The sequence below is a fragment of the Solea solea genome, chromosome 20 (genome assembly GCF_958295425.1).
Source record: "Solea solea chromosome 20, fSolSol10.1, whole genome shotgun sequence".
NCBI lineage: Eukaryota > Metazoa > Chordata > Actinopteri > Pleuronectiformes > Soleidae > Solea > Solea solea.
The window spans coordinates 12,622,431-12,645,796 of NC_081153.1; the positions used below are offsets into that span (position 1 = coordinate 12,622,431).

A 23,366-nucleotide genomic window follows, 5' to 3' on the forward strand; every position below is an offset into this window, starting at 1 on the left:
GACTTTATCTTTATGTTCCTTCACGCTCCAGTAAAGTACAAGATTAGTCCCTGTACTAGTTTGATGTACTGCCGCCGAAGATGCAAACCAGTGTACAGAAAGCGTGTGATAGACAAATTTTAGAGCTGAATCTCCCGACTTTAAGAAAACACACTTTCTATGGTGCCGACATAGAAAGTCTAACATTTTGACAAAATCTGACACAGTAACACGGTCCGACACCTCTATCTTATTGATCATGCCTCTGCGGTCAGAGCCGCGCTTGCTCAGCATTCCACGAACAGAGCGACGGCACATTCTAATGAACAGAACGTCAGTCACTTTGATCCAGGAACAGACATCATGCAGAGTGGGCTGCTGATTACAGAGCCACTTCACTGGCCGTTTAACCGGTCCTCCACTCATCGCATCTGCTTAAACCCATTAGGATATCACAGGACTCCGGCCGATGGAAACACAGTTGCTCCGTGGGCAGCAACAATAAATGTAATGAAGCCAACTAGTGAGGGAGCTTTGGGTATTTAAGATGACAAGACACATTTCAAAAACAAACAATAAACATCCTTTTCTCTTTGTCAATATCACCTGCACGGAATGTGCATTGACAGCAGTGCATCTTAACTACACTTCAGATCCAAATGCTACAGACCGAACAACCCAAACTAGTACTACTAATGTCAAAGATAAAGCCAGTTGCTTGAATGAACATTTGACGTGATATTGTTCTGTAGGTCAGTGCCTCCAGGAAGGAAAGCCACTTGCCTTTGGTGGCTCACACCATGCAGTCTCATATTATACGCAGGTCAGTTACAGTGGTGTGAAAGGATGTGGAAGTAATAATCAATAATAAATACCAAAAAAAAAAAGCTACGCTTGTGCATCGCTATGACAAAAGAGTGCTTTGAGGCAAATGCTAACGTGGTTGTAGCGGCATAATTGACAGGGATGCACGATATTGGACTTTTTGCCGATATATCAGGAAGTGTTTGGGCCGATAAACGATACCGATACCGATATACTGTACATATTTAATTAAGTCTCTTCTGTGGTGAAATTAACATCATATTTTTATGCTCAAGTCACAACAGATGTAGATATAAATGTTCTTCATTATAGAACATTTTATTAGATATAAATAGGTCGCAGCCTATTGGCAGATCTTGGTGTGTTTGCCGAGAACACATTTTAAAGCCAATATCTGCCGATACAGGTGTCGATTATATTGTGCATCCCTAAAGTAATTAGTTTAGAAATACTTGTTTAAAAATGAAATAACTGGACAATGTGAAGGAAAGGCTCTAAGATCATCAATACTATCATAAAATATAAATGATCTGAGACTGGATTCCATCATAAGCTATCCACTAGCTGTTGCGCCATTTCATTCAGAAACACAAGCGCAAACGTCACGGTATCACAAATGGATGTTTTGCGCGGATTTTTGTGCCAATCCACATACAAGACGATGAAGCGTTTAACAGAATATGTCAAAACGTCTGACGCGCTGCTCGTGCTAGAGGCAAATCACCAGATGTCACTGAACAGATTTGGATTTAGGGATCCAGCTAACAGCAGCTGTACAGACACTTCACTTAAAGTAAAGTATCAACCTATGAAGCCACACGATCAACAGTCAGTAAGATAAATCCCTAAAGTCTATCCAATAGTTGTTGAGACTTGTTCATTCTAGAAAACATATTTCTAAACTTAAATTCCTCTTTCTTCAAGTTTCTGGAGCTGCTTTCTTTTCAAGATGAAGTCTGTGTGAATGTATTTTATCTTCTCCCAGAGGCGTCCATGATTATCTCTAAATTAAATAAGCTTTCAAAGCCTGGATGTTGAAAATTATTTATCCACTTTAAGATGCAGGAGTAAGAAATATCACACCAAGAGATTATGATGGCAGAGGTTCCTTTCAAAGCCTTCTCTGGAGTCTCCTCCCACAGGGATCAGGCTGGACTCGTGCGGGGCCCGAGGACTGAGAAAAATAGCTTTGTCTCCTTCACAAAAACAGACGAACAAAAGACAGAACGCTGTTTGTTCCCCGTGCACCAACAGGAGGGACGGCGTATGACAAAGTGGGAGGAGTGCATGTCTAATTGTCACTGTTAAATATTCCATATGACCAACGAGCGCCAGCCCTTTTCCATGAAAAAAGAAGCTCAAAGTGTATGTTATGTCGTCCTCATTTGATCTAAATAAAAAGCAAGCTTTCAAATGATCCAAAATAACATGGTAAGATTGTAGATACTTTGTAACCACACTGTTAAAAGTATGAGCAAAAAGATGTATTAAGGCCTGTTCAGTAACTTTAAAAAAAAAGAGAACGGTGTGCACGTGAGGTCAGTCCTGTGAGGACACACACTGCAGGGCAATTAGTGAGCCAAAGTTACCTTTTCCTTTTTTTTTTTTTGGTCAGAAATAACTGGGCTAATTGTTCTGGTTCGTTACATCACGTTAATAGGATTGATCCTCAAACTGAGGAATGTTTGTGTTTCCTCCAAATCTGTCACACATACACTGAAGTTCCTAAATCACTAACGGTACGCTGATCACACACACACACACACACACAGATTGTGTCCATAAGCTAAATATCACAATAGAAGAATGGATGAGTGTTATTTGCCACGACACACATTAAGCTTATGGATTCTAAATGCTTAAGGATAACGGCTGAAAAAAATATTACCCATAATCCATTTTCCCAGTCCATAAACAACAGTGGCTGCTTTGTATTCAACTCAGCACACAAAATAATACAAATCTACTCAAGGGCATTCGATGGAACACAGATAATGGTAAAACTATTTCTATTATTAACTAGGGAATGGAGTTCTTTAGAAACAGGTTATTATTGTGGCGTAAATACGACCCTCCTCCTCTTTTAGATACTTCATTCAAATGTTTTTATAACACATTTTTCCTTTTAATGCACATTCTATACAATGACAAATAAAGCTTTCTACTTTTATTCAAGAGGATGGATTGTAAAATGAATGAGCTGTGTATCACTGAAAGATCTTGATTTACCATATGGTCCCAGTCTACTGTTCTGTATGTCAAACAGTATAATCCCTATAGAGTCTGCCCTGTACAGAGCATGGTCATGAAATAGTTCAATAAACTGCTTCCTGATCAAAGAGATGCCATAAGGGTTATTGAAAAACAAATGGTGTGGGTGCAGAACCAGCATGACTAACACATGCACAGTTGTTTTGCACAGAGTTATTTCCCAGAGGGCAATGCTCTGACCCTCAGTCTCTGCATCACAAAACAGCTACAACTACTGCCACCGGAGAGCAAGAGCTACAGTGCACAACTGACGTCTCCCATAAAGCAGAGCACACTGAAAATTAAGGACACGTTGAATGAAAACCATCATAAAGGCATCGCCAGATTACTGATGTAAGATTTTATCACGATGACCTATCCTCACAAACATGTATTTGAAAAAAGCAAAGCTATAAATATGAGCCAATAAAAGGAAAAGCCCTGAATACAATATTAGCTCTCTGTTGTTTTAACCTACTTTCTTACAAGAGCTGCACCAGGGATTTTATGTTGAGTTGTGTTCAGTGTGTTTACACAATTTAGGCTTCCACAACAGTTTTGTACTCACCGTAATGGGGGCAGTGCTGAAGCCGATCTTCCTCTTTGGAGGGACGTCCTCTTTATTTTCCTCTGGGAGACCAGGAAGCTCGGTCAGATCAGAGCCTGGGTCATAGTCAATATCTTCATCGTCTCCATAGAGGTCATCATCAGGATCTGTACAGCTCTCACCCCAACCCTGGTAACAAGCATCTCCATCTGCATTAAAAACCACACGCTCACTCCCAGTATATTCCTCAATAGGTTCTTCCACCTGGTCGTTGGGCGATTCAGAAGGCTTTTCATCTCGAGAACCATCTCCAGCCTGCTGGCTTTCAGCTGGTGTGTTTGTGGTTGGCAGGGGCTCTGGAGTGGCATCACTCAAGGTTTTGTTGGTAATCACAGCATCATCTGAAGGTTTTGAAGGTTTTGAAGCTTTGGACAGCCCAGGATCCTCCGAAAGTTCCTCATCTTCCTTACAAGAACCATTCACCTGGCTTACATCAGTGGTGGCCCCAGAAAGCCGCAGTCTATCTCCGGCCTTGTCTGCTTTGTCTTGGGCATCCTCATCTTGTGGAGCTTGTTTCAACTCCTCTGTCTCTGCTTCAAGACTGGGAGTCAAGAGGTCCTCAGAGGACATGGATGAGGGTAACTTTCCCCCTGTCCTGCCCCGGTAATTTCCACGAACTGGAGACTGTCGTGAATCATCCTCACTGAGATCCCCCCCTTGACGGTTGAATCCGTCTGGCGAGTAGAGGGCTCGTCTGCTGATTCCTCTGCAGGGCGCACCCTGATTGTGGTGGTCGACATTTTCAAAAACAGCACTGAGTTGACTGACAGTCGGTGAGGATGCCTCGGTTCTGGAGCAAAGCGAGTCCAGGGAGTCTGTGCTGCCTCGATTGGACCTTGCACCTCGCCAGTCATCAAGGTGCTCATGGGAGCCTCTTTTATCACGTCCATAGTGAGAGACTGGTGACTGGGACTGGTCACGGGACTGCTGCTCAAACAGCTTCCTCGTTTCAGAGAACTTTGCTCCCAAAGCTCCGATCCTTTCAGCTGATGAGGAATGCTGGAGTTTTATCACGGATCCATCGGCCTTGTTGATGAAGTTGGTGGGCTTGACCATCTTCTGTGGTGAAGAATCATCTTGACACTTTGTCTTAGCTGCTATAGTCTCTGAGCCCATCTGCATGAACATGTCCTTGATGCGGCTGACATGGGAGCCATACTGGCGACCTCTTGGTTGTTTGACCCTTTCCACATCTTTGGGTTTTGAGTTTCCATCAATCCGAGGCTGGTCAAAGGCCCTCTTGAGTGCCTGGAACTCCGCTCGGTAGGCATTGCGGTGGGGGGAGGCACTCCTGAGGCTGGTCCTCTCCCCCGACGCCTCGGTCTTTAGCATGATGGTGTCTTTGGGTTCAGAGGAGATGTCAGCATTGCCGTGGCCTCATTAGAACATAAGGAGTGAGGAGTTTAGTTTGGCCTACCACAGCGCTGTCTACAATCTGACCTGTGAGAAAACAGAAAATACAGTGTTGAGATAAAAGCATTTCATTACTGTGTGTGTTACATGAATAATGTACACATTATTCACTATATAAAAACAATATTTTATCAACAAAAGCAGAAACACTGGGCCCAAATTAATTACAAATGCTCATATGTGACATAAAAGTACTTAAGTACACATTATGGAGAATGCTGCGCTGTTGATGCTGTCGGTGAAGCATCGCTGCAGTGTTTACCCTCGTAAACCAATGCTTAGTGCACTCTTCATTTCAAAGAGGCAATCTCTGTGTTTAGGCTCATGCTACGCTGTAGGAAATCCTGTTTTCTTCTTTCTTCTGTGCACTGCCACATCCTGCAGCTTTATCAACTGCCACCGACACGGTGACACTTTTAAATGCCAGCACTGAAGCAGAGCAACGCATGGCAGCTTTAACCTCCGCCGCACACAGCGAAAATGTTGTCAGGCGTAGCGTTAAGATGCAACATTTCATGAAGCGAAAGACCTGTGGTTTAAACATCGAGCCCATCTGCCCACCATTGCAATAATAAGACAGTGTTAGGGCTCACACAGTAGTGGTTTAATGTTACATGCATACACTACATGCATTAATGTGTGGCACGGTCAGAAATAGGAAGATGATACATGAAAACAACAGGAAACAGTCATGTGGGACACAGAAAATCCATGAAGTTGTGATACAGGACAGATACAGGAGAGGCGTCAGCAGTAGCAGTGGTTGGAACCTTAAATGTCCTGCCTCATTATTCATTATTCACCACGCTGGGCTCGCCATGGTACAGGATAACACCCTTGTGTTCTACCAAATAATACATTTGATAGAACACAATCCCGTTGGAAGCAGGACACTTCACAGAGGAAAACAAAGTTAAGGAGAGTGGATTTGAGGCTTAAATGTACTTCATGTCAAATTGTGTCAGTGGAATCAGACATAAACAGGCAGAGCTGCACATCAGCCGCGCCGCACACAACATGCGCTCACAGCTTTATCATGACACACATTCATTCATGCATGCATGCACCTACGTGACGATAGAAACTGTGAAAAATGTATATTTCAAAAAACAACAACCAAAACAAACGCTTTCTCTGTGATTAACAGGCGGACTTAAAGTGTTCACCACCAGCAGCCACAGCGATGTTGCTTCAAAAACAAAAGAGTCACACTTACATTCATGGCTCCGTCTTCGCGATAAAAACAAACAGTAATCCAGGGGTGAATAACGACGCTCTCACTGCAAAGCCTTTCCGACGATAACATCGCTTCCCCGCGCACACACGCACGCTCGTAAATGTAGTCCGGGACGGGAATCGCCACTTCAGGGAACGTTTGGACTCACTACTATCGCTACAGCATCGCCATTGCAGGCAGTGACTGATGCTGCAGCCCGGACGCACAATAGGGGAGTCGGTGTAATTGAGCAGCTCCTCTCTCCGGACGCTGCTCCGTGGCAGCTCCTCAACACGACCGCGTCTGGTGTCTGGTCTGCGGTGGAGCGGTGTGAACGCGCTCGGCTGCAGTGGGAGCCGCCGGTTTACGCAACTCGACGCTCATGTGACAGGTGTTAAAACCTCAAACTGCGGCAATGGTTTGGTCCGATTATGTGCCGCGCGGAGGGGGTTTCGATGCGAGCTGCAACCTGGCAGAAATACCAGCACACTGCTGTGACGGTAACTTCACTGTCTGCCCACTGGTCATGGGTGTGGTGGAGGGTCAAAGGGCAAACCTGGCTCTGATGGATGCAGATTTGGGATTTGATCAAAAGTGTGGTGTGAAGATCAGCAGCCTAACCCTAATCCTAATCAGAGCCCCATCATAAGCCTAACCATATTTGATCATTAAAAGCAAGATAAACAATATTTAAAGCTCCAGTGTGCAACACATATACAGTCATGGGCAGAAATACATCTAAATGTATTTTAACCCTTTAACACCTAAGCCTTTTTTTTTTAATGGATTTTAACCATGAAACGGTTACACAATGTCCTGTAACTAAGTGCTTTTGCCCATTTTTCCAGAATAACTTTCAATATCCGGCAGTTATTTACAATTTACTGCATGATAAAATAGTGTATTAACAGTTTTCCCCAAGTTTTATTTAGATAAAAACACTGTAGTTGTACAGGAACACCAAATTGCACGTGTTCAATTTGAAATTTGAGTATACAACATATTTAAAATAACATTTGTTTGAGTCTTTGTCTCAATGGCCAAAAACTATGTTTTTCCAACTCTCCTCTCTGGCTTCCTGAAACAGCAAGAGTAAAATTACCGTAATAACCACATGTTGGCTTTGACGTGCAACTTCTCACCTTCCAGGAGCCGTTGGAATTTTACCGATAGCACAAACCGTCACGTAATTGCAGAAATGCGAAGCACGCTTTCGCAAACGTGTCGTCTGCAATATACCCTGTGTTAAAGGGTTAAAATAAAATACCAAACATAATAATAATATACAATCCAAATGGATGATCTGACTACACTAATGGTGTTCCATCACAGTGCAGTTGCATAGTTTAGCTTACAGCTGAAACTGTGTGCACATCCTCTATTAAAAACAAAACAAAACAAATCAGGTAACCGTATTTAAATGTCACATCCTATTAGTATCCGATACAATAACTACTTAGAAGCCAGTAATCGTGACATGATGAAGTGACCCTGTCAAGTTCACCATAGCACAAAGTCAAAGTCTTGAAGAGATAAATGATTATAACTCCAATCACTAAAAACAAAACAAAAAATAAGTACATTTAAAAATATATATATGTACAACACATGTGTGTTGTATATGTACATGGATGTGGGTATATAGACCCAGGTACTCATTTTGCCAGGTACTTAAGGAGAACCAAAAGTGAACATTCTACAAAGGTTGAATGAAGGTTGTGAACTAAATAACATTAGGGGGAATGTCCTGGGAACCGAATGTTTATTTAATTTTTATTTCACCTTTAATTTAACAGGTAGGTCAATTGAGAAACAGTTCTCATTTTCAATGACGACCCGGGCCAGAGGCAATAAGGACACACATAAAACATGGAACACAGTTAAAAACAGGAGTCACAGTAACACGGTAAGGACTTATTAAAACAGGGAATCATATTAGCACAGTAGACATTCATAACACATGGACAACAGTGAATCAAAGTCAATGTGCAATCAAAAGCGAACATTAAGAGAATGTTAGGAAATCTTTCCATGACAACCATACGACTACCTAAAGAGCAAACCTTCAGGGAACGTTCCTGCAACTAAAAGGTAATATTCCCAGAATGTTCTGGGAACCAGATATTGTTAGCTGGGATACATATTTGACAGCCTCACCTGGTCTACCAACAACAGCCAGCTTTGTAAAGAAGGTCCACCAACGCCTCTACGTTCTTAGGGAACTCAAGGCTGCTGGACTTGGCCTCTCTACCCTCATCTCCTTCTAGCTGTGCGGTGGAGAGCGCTCTTGAGCGTTCAGCTGTGCAGTGTGGTACGGCAGCTGCACTTCACCGGACAGAAAGGCACTGCGGCAGGTCGTCAGAGCTGCACGAAAGATCACTGGATGTAACTTCCCATCCATCAGTGACATTTACATCTGCAGCTGCAGGGCCTTTGGGATCATGAAGGACCCCATCCGCCCTTGACAAGGACTGTTTGCCCCTCTGTACCTCTGAGCAGCATCAAGGCAGAACCTCACAGTTGAGGTCAGATTCTTTCCTGAGGCTGTTGGACTGTTGAACGGTTTATAATGATCACCCACTGTCTCCATATGCTGCTTTTAAAGTGTGTTCTCCATGGGCCTTGAGTACCGTATTTCATTCATTCATGCATAGGAAAGGGAGGGAGGATCAGAGGAGTCCTCTGTTTGGTGCAGTTTGCAGTCTCACTGTTAGATGGCACAGATTCTTACACACTGGACCCTTTAATCCGTCCCATTACACTCGCTTGCCACTTTATTAGGTACACAGTTAGCCACTTTATCTGCTAACACAGACATCTAATCAGCCAATTACATGGCAGCAACTCCGTATCCATTTAGACATGTAGCCATGGTCGAGTTGACCTGCTGACGTTCAAGCAGAGCTTCAGAACGCAAAAAAGAAAGGTGATTTAAGTGACTTTGAACGTGGCATGGTTGTAAGTGCCATTTCAATGAGTGCTGAAGACGACCAAGTCTGACAACTTGGAGATATTTGTATTTGGTAAGCACCAGCAGCATGCATGCTGGAATACAACAGGCTATTTTAAAGAAAATAAAGGTTTAATCAAATTGCCATCATAATCAATTTGAAATGTATCTCTCAAATTATGTGATCATTGATATTTGGACTGAAATGATGTGACGGAAAGTTGTTTAACTGGCAGTTTAACGGACAACACTTGCCCAAGCATGTCTTGAATGAACCTGTTGTAACAGACCTTTTTTCCCAGCAGACACTTCTCAACACAAACTGGTTTTACCGGTGACAGTTTTAAAAGTTGAACCCTAAGTGTAAGGGGTCACACTAAATACGTGACACTTTAAACTGTAGAAGCTGATTGGTTGTTTTTTTTTTTCAGAAAAATATGTTGTTTTAAAACTGCACATGTGTTATGTATGTATTTTCTGGATGTGTTCCAGTAAAATGATGGGATTGAGAAATAATGACACTGAATGGTCATTATAGCATTAGTATTTAACTATTTAAGTCCATGTTGAACGGACTAAAAGTTACTTCTTTTTCTCTATGGTTTGAGATTAATTGAAATGTTATATGAAAAAACTAATTATGTGGAATTATGAGTCATTTGACACAGTACATAATCCACAGTTCCCTCACAAGTTTAATTTTCATTAATGTGAACATCTCAATTCACACAAAAACCCAGGAACAATCTGCAAACTGCACTGAAACATAATCAGTGTAAAATTAGACACATTTGGCCATAATCTTCCCCACGGGACAACAGGTAAATACTGTTTTTTTTTGTCCCCTAGCCTTAATTACTGTGCCTTGTAATCCATTTATAGACGTATGGAAAATGTTGTGATGCAGTCATACCCAGTCCAAATACTATCTGGATGAAGATGTTGCTAAGCAACCTAAAAATAATCTTAAGGGGATAAAGACGAGGGAGGTTGAGAGAACAGAACAGCCATGCACTGCAGAGCACAGAGGACCAACGGTAGAGTGTGTGTGTATCACCAGGAAAAAGAATAAATTCAGAATAAATTCAAACGACAGCTTTATCAAACAAGAGCCATAGGAAGCAGAGGTGTTCTCTGAGCGGAGGGTGAAGTGGTGGAGTATAAGAGGTGAATTATTGAGAGTCCAGCTGCCCTTTAACAGACCTGAGTGAGAGCCTAACGTGACCATCTGTCTGCTGCAACTGTCTCTGCAGGGAGTCTGAACAGATTGGAGCTCACTCCTTAAACATGCGTGTCGCTCTCATACAGCTGAGCCGGGGGGGGGGGGTCAAGACGGTCACGGGTATGCGAGTGGGTGTGTCTGCGTTGTCTGTTATCCCATGTCAATATTTAAATCGGAGGATGGTGGATTGAAAGCTGGCGGACACAAGTGACCGATATTCATGTGTATACGAGTGCATACATTATAATATATAATAATGTGTATTGTATGTGTTTATGTGCAGTGGCGTGCACAGACATTTGGAATGGCAGGGGCGAAAATTAAAAGGGCATCTACTGTGCACTGATGGGGCCAAAGGCAGCCCGGCCCTGGGGACTGAATTTCAGGTGGACCTCTATATGGAGCTGCAAGAGTTGCAAGAGCATCTTACAGAGCACTGCATCCCTTTTCTACTTTAAACAATCCATTCATCCATTCATCCATCATCCAGCTGACGGTAGGGCGAAATGTGTGAATATCTGCATAGTAGTACTAGTAGAAGTACTATTATAATAAACTGTAGTAGTAATACTTTTTCTTTGTATAGGCTACACAAAGGCACATTATAGAAATGAAAAAAAACAAAAAACAAACATCAGCTGCATTACCAAACAGAAAACACTCATTGTTGACGCAAACATTCACTAAAAGTGTGATATTTATTGCCTCGATTTTACGAGACAACCATGATTTTTCCATCCAGATGTTCAGCCAATGAACAGCCACTGTTTCCAGAGAAGGAAAGAGGCGGAGGAAGGAATGTTGCTGCTGCTGCTGCAGGAGGAGCAGGATGCTTATTACTATGTCTGTCAAACGCAGGAGCAACTGATGACATAAAAAAAAAACTGCTATTTCCATGCAAGATTTACGAGGACGATGAGCACCATGTCCGCTGCAGCTGTTGCGGTATGGCTGGCTTCGGGTACGTATCGATTACTGGCTGAACGGTCCACGTTAGCTGCTTTTCTTTTACAACACAATTGATGCGGTCTCGATGCTAGTTAGCTAGCTAGTTAGCCTGCCGCTGTTCAGCTGCTTTGCTCAGTTTTTCCGAGCGACTGAGGAGGAGGAGACATGGAAACATGGCTGATAAATGACAGCGGCACCGTTATATACGTGTGGAACAGCTTAGTATTCAACCTGAAAACATATTTTCACGTCTCTAATGCGAGGGGTGTAATGCTAACGTTATAAGCCAGTTCTTATTCATTCAGGTTCCGATGGGAAAACAGGAGACCTCTGTTAATAAATCCCACGAAAAGCAGTTTAAACGTTGTGGCCGAACAGTGTATATCCCTTACATTTTTTATCTTTTTCAATTTACACATGATTCTTTTAGGTAATTTTATTCATTTGTCTACATAGTATGTGTTACAGGCAGTTACAGAGACGAACCAAGAATTTTAACTGTAGGTATTTCTGTATCAGACAGTAACACAACTGGACCTCTGCATTTTATTGAACAATTCTAGATTCCTTTGCTCTTTCTACAACCTGTACACTATATGCACGTGTAGCCATGTGTATATACTGTATATACATGTATAGCAGGATGAATTGGTGAAAAAAAACCTGAGTCTAAATGTCTTGTGCCTTTTTAGATCCACTGTGATCTGTAAGTTGTAATGCACGTGTGTAAATGGTAAAACTTGGGCATAATGTTCAAAAGACATTCAATTCATTGTAAAACAACAGGAAAAATGTGGACTCCTTGTGATTTATAGGTTATTATGCTATTATTTTACTGGTCCTGCCCACTTGAGATAAAATTGCACTGTACAGTATGTGGCCCCCTGCACTAAAAATTAGTTTGACACCCCCGATATAGTGGACTGAAGCCTCAATTGCATTTTTATGGTAAACCACAAAAAGTTTAATGTTTATTCGTAACACACAGTTAAAAATGATATGCTAATGTGATACTTGGTGTCTCAAAAGTCGCCACACAAAATATCGCAAACCCACCCCTGGTGTATAAAGACCTTATGTATGAACCAGTTGTCTTGTCAATGCGATGTCAATTTTTTTGTCCCATTACCAGTTTTGTTTGTATTTATTTCAAAAATAAATACAATGTCTCACCTTTTAATCTTCTGTTCCCATCCCTGGAACACCAATGTTATGAAATCAGCCTGCAGAAATATAGCAAATGAAGGTCATGTGTTAGTTTCAGTATCATTTATTCTACTGATTCAATCAGCCTGTAAAAGAAATGTTGTGATTAACGTCTGTTATCATCTCTCAGATGTCTGGTTTTAGCTGACCGCCTGTGTCCAGAACCCAAAGATATTCAGTTAAATGAATGCTGTGTCACATGCTGCATGGTAATGAACCAGCAAATGTTTGCAATTTCTGTTTAAAAAGTAACTAAAGCAGTAAATCAGTTATCAGGATCAGTTGCTGATTAATTATTTAAGTCTACATGCCTTTTTTTTTTTTTATCTCTAGTCATTTTTTAAACTTGTAGGTGTGCAAAATAAATTGGCTGTGTCATTATCATTCAGAGACATGAGCGACATACTTGTTCCGCTCATTCTATCAATTCATTGATCCAATAGTTTACTTTGCACACGCCTATGATGCGGAACACGGTGCATTACTTGAGAGAACTATCCACATGGAGCGATCCATGGGCTTGAAGCAGAGATCGGCCGTGTACAAAGATGGTGAGTGGGTGTGTGTAGTGCTGCACCTCATTTGCTGACCCGCTGTCCCCTCTTTCCTGTCATAACACAGTGACATGCTCTACTGGTTCCCCATTAATCCTGGCATTATTGTCTGCGGTCTCACAGACGTGGCCCACTTACATTAGCCGTAATAGCAATTTGCTGAATTTAAATCTGGTCTAAACCTTGTGCTTGCTCGACTTAGAAATGCATTAAATCATTAACAAAAGTCCGTGTCCTCTTGTTAACACAGGATACTGATACACTGCAGCACAGATTCTTTGGAGAAATAACACCGTCAGTATACATATTAGTAACATTCTTACCTTCATAGACCGCTGGGAGATTGAAGTGGCTGTTTTTGTCCACTTCTGCTCGTCTCTACTTTCACTTCCAGGTCTGTGCGCAGAACAGCGAGACTCAAGCTGGCCGGATGCCAAAGTCTCGGCCTAAACAGTAGCGGTCCTTCACATGCATTCCTCCTGACCTTGACAACATGAATATACAGTATATGAAACAACTCTTCCAAATGATTCTGCCTCAGCTGGCTGCAGGCCTCGGTTACCTAGAGCCACTATAGGGACAAGAGTGCTTTAGTCTCTCCATGTTGCCTTTGGCACTTTTAACTAAACATCACACCCGAGACCAGCCAAGGTCAGCTTATGTAGGCATAAAATCTGGTTAGCCATTTCAACCCCACTCTAAGGACCGTTAGTCACGGTGGTACTTTTTGGGCATGTGTGTCAGTTTAGAAAAAATTGTCATGTTTATTTAATAGATCATTTTTCTATTCATATGTGTTGTGGGAGCACACTTATTTTAACAGTGTCAGTTTACTTCTTTGTAGCTGCAGTGGAAAGTTTAGTATTATGCCCAGTAAGAGCACTGCACAGTGCATCATCTCGAGAAGGCCTGGCAGAAACTTAGCTCGCCTCAAATAAGCAGATCTGGTGCCATTAGCCGAGCCTCGTCGCAGCTTAGTCACTGATCTTTATCTACGCTCTCTAAATGGATTCAAAGGTGAAGGTTTGCACCAGTGGGAACAGCAGCGCGTTAGGCCACATTGTTTGCTGTGGAGTCGAAGCTTTAATATTGACAGGCTAAAACACATTTCAAATCCCACAGGTCATTTCTTATCCTGCAGCTCATTAGTTGAGACCAGGCCATCTGGGGGGGGGGGGGGGTTTGTGTGTACCACCTATTTCGTCTGAAGATGCGTCTCTGAGTAGAACAGAATAGGCAAAACTTGACCTTTGCAACTGTGTGGTGAAGAATTGATGAGGCCCAAATGGTCGGGTGATAGAATCTGATGCATTTGGAGTCATCACTGAGGGCGCCAGCGGTGTGCTGAATGAGTTCTTATTCTTAATGTCACGCGTAGCAGCAAGAGGAGTCGTCAGGTGGTTTAGTCGTGCTCAATTTCAGTTTTTCCTAAAGGTTTCTTAGTGGCAGCTTAATGCCATTGATTGTATCTGACTGTTATCAAGCCCTTAGGGACATAGGTCATATGGTCATTTTAGCGTCTGTCTTTGTGGCCACATATGTGGCTCAGTTTAACATGCGTACAGCACTCTTTCAACAGCTCAGCAGTGCACTTTTCTGCCCTTGGGTAATTTAGCCTCGTTGAGTTTGACTCCCATTTGATAATCTGGATTCTGCTGTGTGACCTAATCTTAACCCTTTTTTGGCACTGTGGTTATAGATCACAACCACAGTGCACACACTGACTTCCCCGTTCACTGACGTGGATTAAAATGTAAATCCTTTATTTTCTCTTGAGCAGAGACTCAGCTTCTGTTCAAGCGGATGCAGAGATCCACTCTGACTGTGATCCAGTTGAACTGGTGGATGAGAAGATGAAGCGGGAGACAAAAAAAATTGTCTAAAGGGGAGGGAGGTCACATGCAGATTCACAACATTCAGAAGCTCCTCATTTTGTCTGGAGTTGTGTGTCTGTCTGCAGGCGACAACAGTTCCAATTGTTTTTCTCAACATCTCTCACCCCCCCGCCCCCCCTTCTTTGTGCACTCTCCCATGGTTATTAAAAATTGAGTGCCCACCCACTGTGTGTGTGTGTATGTGTGAGAGAGAGAAAGAGAGAGACATGGGGGGTGAGAAGAGAACAATTTTAAGCTCCTGACAGAAGACAAGTGAGCAAGAGAGAGAGAGAGAGAGAGAGAGAGAGGGCGAAATAGTGAAAATTCCCCTCACAAAGCTCTTTAGTGTGTATGTGTGTTTGAAACTGAGGGGGCAAAACAAGAGCGAATAATAGAAACCAGGCTGGCAAAGGGCATGAAAACAACTCAGGACGGTATGAATGATGCTCATTACTGCACCAGTACAGTGCCACAGCTATTTTGCTTCTGAAATATATTGGTTTCCCAGCATCATGTTTGCAAAATGATGGTGTTTATGTCAGCCAAGATTTGAGATTTTCTCACCGTCATGCCTGGCTGTGTCCAAACTCCACCGGTGTGTGACACTGTGTTTGTCGCCAGAGGAAATGAGTAAAAACTATAATTGTGAGCGCGGCGTGTCGTCAAAACAGTGAAGTCATTTCAGTTTTCACTAGTTACCTAAACCTTTCGCTGATCTGTTTCCATCCTTAGTAACGCCTCTGCTCTTTCTTTCTTTTTTAATGAGCTGTGCTTGCGGGTCATTAATGATGAATAACACACATATAAAACATTGGTCTCTCAATCCAGAGCTCACTTTTCTTTGTTTGTATCAAATCTGTTTTTCAGTGGTCACTATCTTGTCGAGGGCTCATGCAGACCGAAACGTCTACCCATCTGCAGGGGTCCTGTTTGTCCATGTCCTGGAGAGAGAATACTTCAAAGGAGAATTTCCTCCCTACCCCAAATCAGGTACGGGAGTGTGTGTTAGAGAAGTGTGTGTGTGTGTGTGTGTGTGAACTGGGAAACTATAGAAACTCAGTTTATACATTTACCTACAGGTGATGCCAGCAATGACCCCATCACTTTCAACACCAACCTGATGGGTTACCCAGACAGGCCAGGCTGGTTGCGTTACATCCAGAGGACCCTGCACAGCGACGGCGTGCTCTACGGCTCCCCAACTGGAGAGCATGTTGGCAAGCCCACTATCATAGAGGTGGGTGCCTGGAAATGATGCTTTTGGTGCTGAAAATGTTGAAGAAAATGACACGTGAATTCAGGACTCCTCCTACGGTGGCCTTCACGTACCAGAAAGGATGTAAACACTGTTTCACCACTTCTCTTCACTTTTCCACTCTCTCACACTCTCTGCCTTTCCTTCCTTATTCCTTATCATTTGCATAACAAGCTTCTGCTTCAAAAAGCGAAAACACAGGCTGTGCAGAAATATGGCATCACAAGATGATGGCCTCTGTAAAGCGAGGCCCTCGATTAATGTACATGTGAAAGGCCAACTCTTAAGACCACACCATTTGTGCCAATAATACGTTTTACACACTGGACTATTAGGTAAAGTTCAATTAAAAATGGAAGCTAGTTGGCATTTAGTACTCGTAAACCGAGGCATACATAAGGATAATACAGTGTTACCCTCTGAGTATATACTTGCTTTCTTTGTCCCCCCCATAAGCTACCATTGAAATTCATTTCCTCAAAAGGATTAACGTTTCCAGCAGTGGACATGTGCCACTATACGTCGTCTCGGCTGAGCACAGAGCCCGTGTAGTGTGTCTAGCTCAGCCTTGGTCAGAAAAACCGCTGCCATTTAAGCTGCACTGATCGGGGCTTAAACTTTCCCCCTTGTGTATCGCAGATTACTGCCTACAACAGACGCACTTTCGAGACGGCGCGGCACAACTTGGTCATAAACATCATGGCCACAGAAGGTAAGAGGCGCCAGCATGAGAGCTTAGAGCAAACTAAAGAGATCAGACTGTACAACTTCACTGATTAAATCTAAGGGACACATTCGGCACTGGAGCAAAGCAATGAACTTCACTAAATATAAAGACGGAGCCTCGGATTACAGCCGTGGACTGATGAATCCAATATGTTATTAATAATGTAGCATTGTGGCGTGTAGCACTTAACTGTACATTTGTCATTGTCACATAAATCATCTGGCTGGTGCTCAACTCCAACTCTTGTCTCTCTCTGTTCCATCCGACTCTCCCTTCCTCATCTGCACAGAGTTCCCTCTGCCGTACCAGGCGGAATTTTACATCAAAAACATGAACGTGGAGGAGATGCTGGCCAGCGAGGTGCTGGGGGATTTCCTCGGAGCCGTGAAGAATGTGTGGCAGCCCGAGCGCCTCAACGCCATCAACATCACCTCGGCACTGGACCGCGGCGGACGTGTGCCTCTGCCCATCAATAACCTCAAAGAAGGGTGAGGATTTTTGGAAGCTGAAGTGGAAGAAAAGATGGTGTAGTTGCAGCCATGTCCTCACCCCAATTAGCCATAAAAAAAAATAAAAATATCCCTTTACGCAGTAAGTATTAGATTTAAATCTCTCAAAGATTCTCTTTATCAGTGACCCTTTTACTGGTCAATTCACTTACATACATTTCCAGCCCACCGACACATGCTGACATTTTATTAATTGAGACCTTTGGGGTCCTCCATGGCTGTGAATTAGATAAGGCCGTAGTCCGACTAAGACAGGCAATGGGACAACTTGCAGAGTCCGAGTATACACGTGGAGGAGAAAATTGATTTATAGGCTGTGTTTATTGACTCTGCAGCCGTAGGTGGCGCTGTATCGCTTTATAAGCGAGTGCGCATTGAATCAGTTTCCTCTTGACCTTTACCTCACAGAAAAAAACTCGGCAAATGGCGAGCTGGACGGTGAGATGGACTGTGCTGTGGTTCTGTATGTTTCGTACCTGCTGCACACAGAGTACCAAGTCAGACTCCAGTCCGACTAAGCATACACATGCAGGAGTAATCGGACTATGAATCACATTATCCAGGTCTGTTAGTCCGATTAAGAGTAGCTGGGTTTTAGTCGGACTAACGTGTTTATATGACATTAAGAAAGCCAAGTCTTTGCCTTTGTCTTAGTCCGACTAAAATCGGACTTCTAACGTGCATGTAAACGCACTGTGTCAGTTGTTTTAGTTAAGAGGCGAATAACCCACATGAACTGCCACACAGTAAGTTATGAATCAAAGATTCATGCGGCCGTCTTGGAAGATCAAAGAATTGAGGACAGCGCTGAGCATAAACTGAGGCTCAACTCAACTGAACTTTCCTTTCTTTCCTTATTATCGTTCTCTCACACTAAATATTTCTCCCATCTTCTCCTTCCCCAAGAGTGTATGTGATGGTTGGCGCCGACGTTCCCTTCTCATCGTGCCTGCGGGAGGTGGAGAACCCGCACAACCAGCTGCGCTGCAGTCAGGAGATGGAGCCTGTCATCAGCTGTGACAAGAAGTTCAGAGCTCAGTTTCACATCGACTGGTGTAAGATCTCTCTGGTGAGGAATGGATTCTTCTCTACAGATTCCCCTGGAGTGAATGCTGCTTGTTGCATAAGCGTAAGTTCCTTTACTATCAGACTATCATGTAACTCTCACTCATACTCATTCCTTTAGGTTGACATCAACAAAGTCGTCCCAGTCTACATTACCCGTCCTGACCCGGGAACAGGAATCCTGCCTGAATTTGGGGAATACAACCCTCCGTCTGAGTCTCTGAAGAGCCGGAACTTCTTTACCGACTTCCTGGTCACGCTGGCTGTTCCGGCTGCCGTGGCACTAGTCCTCTTCTTCATCCTCGGCTACACTATGTGCTGCCGACGGGAAGGGGTGTAAGTGTGCTTGGCTTTACGTTTCTATTGCAGCAGACACCCAAACAAACATCAGAAGAGAGCAGTGAGTGTTTAATCAAAGTAAAAAATGAGACAGAGAGGACGATGCAGGGCAGCAACAATCTGGACTGGAATTGCAGCTCGTCATCACCCATCCAGTTGTTTGTCTACATGTGTTAAGTTACTCATTACTTTCTGTTAATGTCATGAACATGTGGGAGTGGTGAAGCAAAAGCCACGGCGTTGATTCGCCGTTATTTACAGGCTGGGAGAGACGTGCCACCCTCACCCCACCCCCCCCCAATTCACTTAATGTTCCACACTGTCTTTACCCATCAGTCCATTCACTTGTGTGTAGCTGTCTCTTTATCTGTTAATATTAGTATTTAATTCATCCATTTTGTTTTGCTTCTAGGGAAAAAAGAAACATGCAAACATCAGAGTAAGTGTTTTACCTCTCCTGTGTTCTTCTTTATTTCGGGTCTGTCTCTGCCCCCCCACCCCCTCTCTCTTTTGGTTTTGCATTTTTTGGCATCCTATCATTCTTGTCCCCGGCAGCTTCACTGTAGCCATTCATATACTCGTCTTTGTGTTGACATCCATTCATCTAATGGGCTGCCCAAAAAAATCTGATGAACAAAAGATGGGAGGCAACGGTTGCTTTCAAACGCCGCAAATCTTAAAAGGCGAAAGAACATACGGTATCTTGAGTCAGACACAGTGATGCATGGACTGAGTCAGAACTCACTGTAGCGGACGACTTGCTGCTGCCATGAGATGAGACATAATAGCATCACCACACGTGACAACACGACAGGCTCACGCCAACGTTCCCTGCCTCTCCTCTCACCAGCATCCAGCTGGTTCACCACAGCTCCATCCAGAAGTCCACCAAGGAGCTGCGGAGCATGTCCAAGAACCGCGAGATCTCCTGGCCCCTCTCCACCCTGCCCGTCTTCAACCCAGTCAGTGGCGAGGTGGTGCCGCCCATCCACCCCGACAACTACGAGACCACCAGCATGCCCCTCATGCAGACACAGACGTGAGTGAAGGGATTACACTACACTGCGATAACATTCACACGCACAGAAACATGTGCATTCATTAGCAGGCACACAGATGGATGGCTTATAGGCAATATGGGGGAAAAAAAAATACCGCTATGGTTTAATCTTATTCCCAGCATGCTTAACATGTTTACTGCCAAAGCTACAGCAAGCAAGTCAGGCTCTGGAAAATGTCACTTCAGATTAAGAGGTTCAAGCTGTCTCATGATTTTTACTAACAGGCTTTGTACTGGGGACAAACTTTTAAGTACAATGTTTTCACATGGTAAAGGTTCTTGTTTGTGTCACTTCACCATAATATCATTGCGATTACAGGAACCTACAAAATCAGATTACAATACCACAGCAGCGGCCATCGGGTAAGTTCTACGTCCAGCTTTTGTGTTCTAATCTCAAGATCTGCTTTACGGTGTCTGCATGTGTGACATGGAATATGCCTGGCTCAGGGGTCTGCAACCCGTGGCACTTCAGTGCCTCCCTCCCTGTAGCTTTGTAGTGCTTAGGTATATAGTATATCAGTATATAAAACTATATACTGACCCATAAAATTATCTTCATTTTATGGGTCGCTTAGGTTTCCAGATTTGACTTATTTGGGTGGAGAACAGCCAAAAACAATGGCTCTTTTAAAAGGAAACGTTGCAGACACCCTGGTCTAGTTGCTAAAACAAAGATACTGCTTGGTTGAGCTACATAAACAAGTGGATGCCTGCATGACAATCCAACATAAAAAGTGAATGAAAAAAAAAACACTAGCTATTATACATACATGGATAAATATTGTTTTCTGGCACACAGTCATGATTTATTTTTATCCCTATTACACTCAACAGTACAACACGAAACCCTATTAATATTAAAAAATATATATGTCTTCATTGTGTTTAAAAATCCAGAAACACTGGACAGATTACTGAGAATTTATCACTTATCTGTTGCACTGCAACACATACTTACATTGGTGGTGTGGTTGATGCGTGAGCGCCCTCTGGTGTGCATGGTAGTGAGCTGCATGAGGAACTAACTCGCTGCTCTCTTCTGTTTACTGCTAACAAAAGGAGATAGTTATGTCATGTCAACATTTCGGAGGCTGGAGGTAGGTACTCGGGTCTGTTGTTGATCAGATGATGTAGAAGTAGTTTAAGTTCTCAATGACACAGTTTTGTCTTTTCTTTTTTGTTGGTTTTATTCTAGGTAAATGGTATTCCTGAGGAAAGAAAGGTGGCTGAAGCCCTTAATTTGTGACCAGAAAAACCCGGTGTCAAAGCCAACTTCTGTTTTTTTTTTTTTTTAATGTAGATATTTTTTTTTCTAACATTTGTGCCAACCTGCATGCCTCAAAAGTGTCTTTACAAAGTGTATCCCCCCCCCAACATGCACTTACACCTCGATGAGTGAGCTTAGCCCATTATAAAGTCAAATATTTTGGAATATATATGTAAATGTTATAACAATTGTGTTTGTATTTCTACTTGCTTTGCACAGTGGGAGGTAAAAAAAAAGGGGGGTCTTACATAGAAAGTCATTAATCGTCATGTAATATGTTATATATGTAACATGATGACAATAAAATATTCCAAAACTGTTTTTACTGTGTTAATAAACAAGACGGCAGTATTGTGTGGATGACATGGAAACCAGAAACAGCACATAAGCGATATGAAGGTCCAATTCACAACAGAATAAAGGCATTTATAAATAATGTGTCTATTTCACATTTTTTTTTAAAGACATCACAAAACTGTTTTTCTTTTACATATAACATTTCACGAAAAAAAAAAAGGCCCTGCGTGGGGGGTATAAATAGTTGTTGCTTTTACACGACCAGAGATCTATTAAGGCCTGATACAATTACCAGATATATCGCTGTTGATCGTTAATAGATGATACATTTACACTCAAGAGGAAACACACACACACGGAGGTGACACAAATGACAAAGGTCCTGATGACAGGAGCAGCTGTGAAAGCTGTAGTTTGTATAAAAGAGTTCATTCTTTAGAAAATAAACCACACTGTAATTAATTAGGCAACACAATTCATCATGTTTTGCATTTCTTCCAGAGAATCTGCCAACACTTTAAACTTACAGTGCAACTTACAACACGGTAACTGTGTGGTAGTCATTTTGTAATAGAGAGGTTATGGCAACACCAGCTTACTTCTAATGCAATTTATAACAAGATAGAACAAGATATTACTGTTTACCAAAGTAATATCCAAGTGGTAGGAGTCCCATTGTTATTCCTAAGGAATTACCTGGCAATTGTTATAGAAATAAGATGGTATGACCATACTACTTTCCTGCAAAAACATTACTATATTATAACCACATTCAACACACAGTTACTGCACTGTAATGTAGGGATCAGACTGTAAAGGATCTAGACCACGGGTCTGCAACCTGTGGCTCTTCAGTCCCTCTGCAGTGGCTCCTAGTAGTTTTAAAAATAGATCTTTTTTTAGAGATCCAGGTCGATAAATACAAATTTTGTATTGTATTAAAAAGCAGTCGTGTGTAAATGAAGAGCACATTTGGAGTCCCGTCCATCTGTGGATCCAAACGACATACAGTCCAAATAAAAGTGGTTTCATTTTAATTTCATTAATTTGCCACAAGCTTTCTCCACGTTATAAGAGGTTGGGTCTAAATAGCAATGGAATGTCAACAGTTTTCTTCTGGTAGTTCTTGAATTTCACCAATGCAACAAACTACTGTTCTTATATATAGTATCTGTATAATATAATAACCCTTGTTATTATCTTCATTGTGTGGTTCAAATTTGATTTGGGTGGAGAGGGGACAAAAGGGGCTCTTGTCAGCGTAAAGGTTGCAGACCCCTGATCGAGACAAAGCATCCGATTTCTTGTTTAAAAAGTACACAAAGTATCTGCACTGGTCTGGTACCATGTTGAGCATCATTGTGAGAAGAGACTGCGGCAGGGGGCCTAACATTAAAAGTGCTAATCTCTCTTAAACAAAAAGTGAGGATAAATGTGCTAAATATACATTGTATTTTTTTTTTCCTTAAGCAACGGTAATTTGTCAGTCAGTGCATTACAAAGAAGTCTTTTTTTTTTTTTTTTTTTAAATGTTGACGTGGCCCTGATGCAAAAGTGCGTAACGGCAGAAGATCACGATCTCAGCCTTTTGCCACAGATGTGACAGAGTACAGGTGGTGTGTGCTGCTGCTGCTGCTGCTGCTGCTGCTGCTGCTGCTGCTGCGTATTTAAGCCACTGAGAGAAGCTGCATGTTCAAAAGGCCGTCAGTCAAACAAATCACTGGCTGTGGCAGTAGAGAGATGACGTACATTTAACCGTTTGCCCCAATCCAACAACATATGCGACCCAGTATTCTCCAA

The 23,366-nt window shown here is 42.6% G+C and overlaps 2 protein-coding genes across 14 annotated transcripts in view; one reads left to right on the forward strand and one right to left on the reverse strand.

Moving 5' to 3' along the window:
• ppp1r9a (protein phosphatase 1, regulatory subunit 9A) overlaps positions 1 to 13,549 on the reverse strand; it is a 47,881-nt gene extending 34,332 nt beyond the window's left edge. For 4 of the 10 annotated variants that reach the window (XM_058619758.1, XM_058619754.1, XM_058619749.1 and 1 more), the window contains exons 1-2: positions 6,291 to 6,774; positions 3,623 to 5,101 (exon numbers count right to left, since the gene is read on the reverse strand). In XM_058619758.1, the coding sequence (XP_058475741.1) occupies positions 3,623 to 4,993 (1,371 nt within the window). In that variant the 5' untranslated portion in view covers positions 4,994 to 5,101; positions 6,291 to 6,774. Of the gene's footprint in view, positions 1 to 3,622; positions 5,102 to 6,290; positions 6,776 to 12,583; positions 12,641 to 13,493 lie in introns of those variants that run through there. The other 6 variants (XM_058619759.1, XM_058619753.1, XM_058619756.1 and 3 more) reach the window with 4 other exon arrangements.
• On the forward strand, positions 11,268 to 21,705 carry sgce (sarcoglycan, epsilon). 4 transcript variants are annotated; one of them, XM_058619762.1, is made up of 13 exons: positions 11,268 to 11,423; positions 13,060 to 13,167; positions 15,912 to 16,034; positions 16,124 to 16,281; positions 16,939 to 17,011; positions 17,316 to 17,514; positions 18,442 to 18,604; positions 18,722 to 18,936; positions 19,352 to 19,378; positions 19,790 to 19,978; positions 20,319 to 20,362; positions 21,062 to 21,099; positions 21,198 to 21,705. In XM_058619762.1, the coding sequence occupies exons 1-13, from the start codon at positions 11,378 to 11,380 to the stop codon at positions 21,246 to 21,248; spliced, it is 1,434 nt and encodes a 477-aa protein (XP_058475745.1). In that variant the 5' UTR covers positions 11,268 to 11,377; the 3' UTR covers positions 21,249 to 21,705. The 4 variants fall into 4 exon arrangements, with proteins under 4 accessions (XP_058475745.1, XP_058475747.1, XP_058475746.1 ...); XM_058619764.1 differs by lacking the exon at positions 21,062 to 21,099; XM_058619763.1 differs by lacking the exon at positions 19,352 to 19,378.
• Positions 21,706 to 23,366: the final 1,661 nt, after the last annotated feature.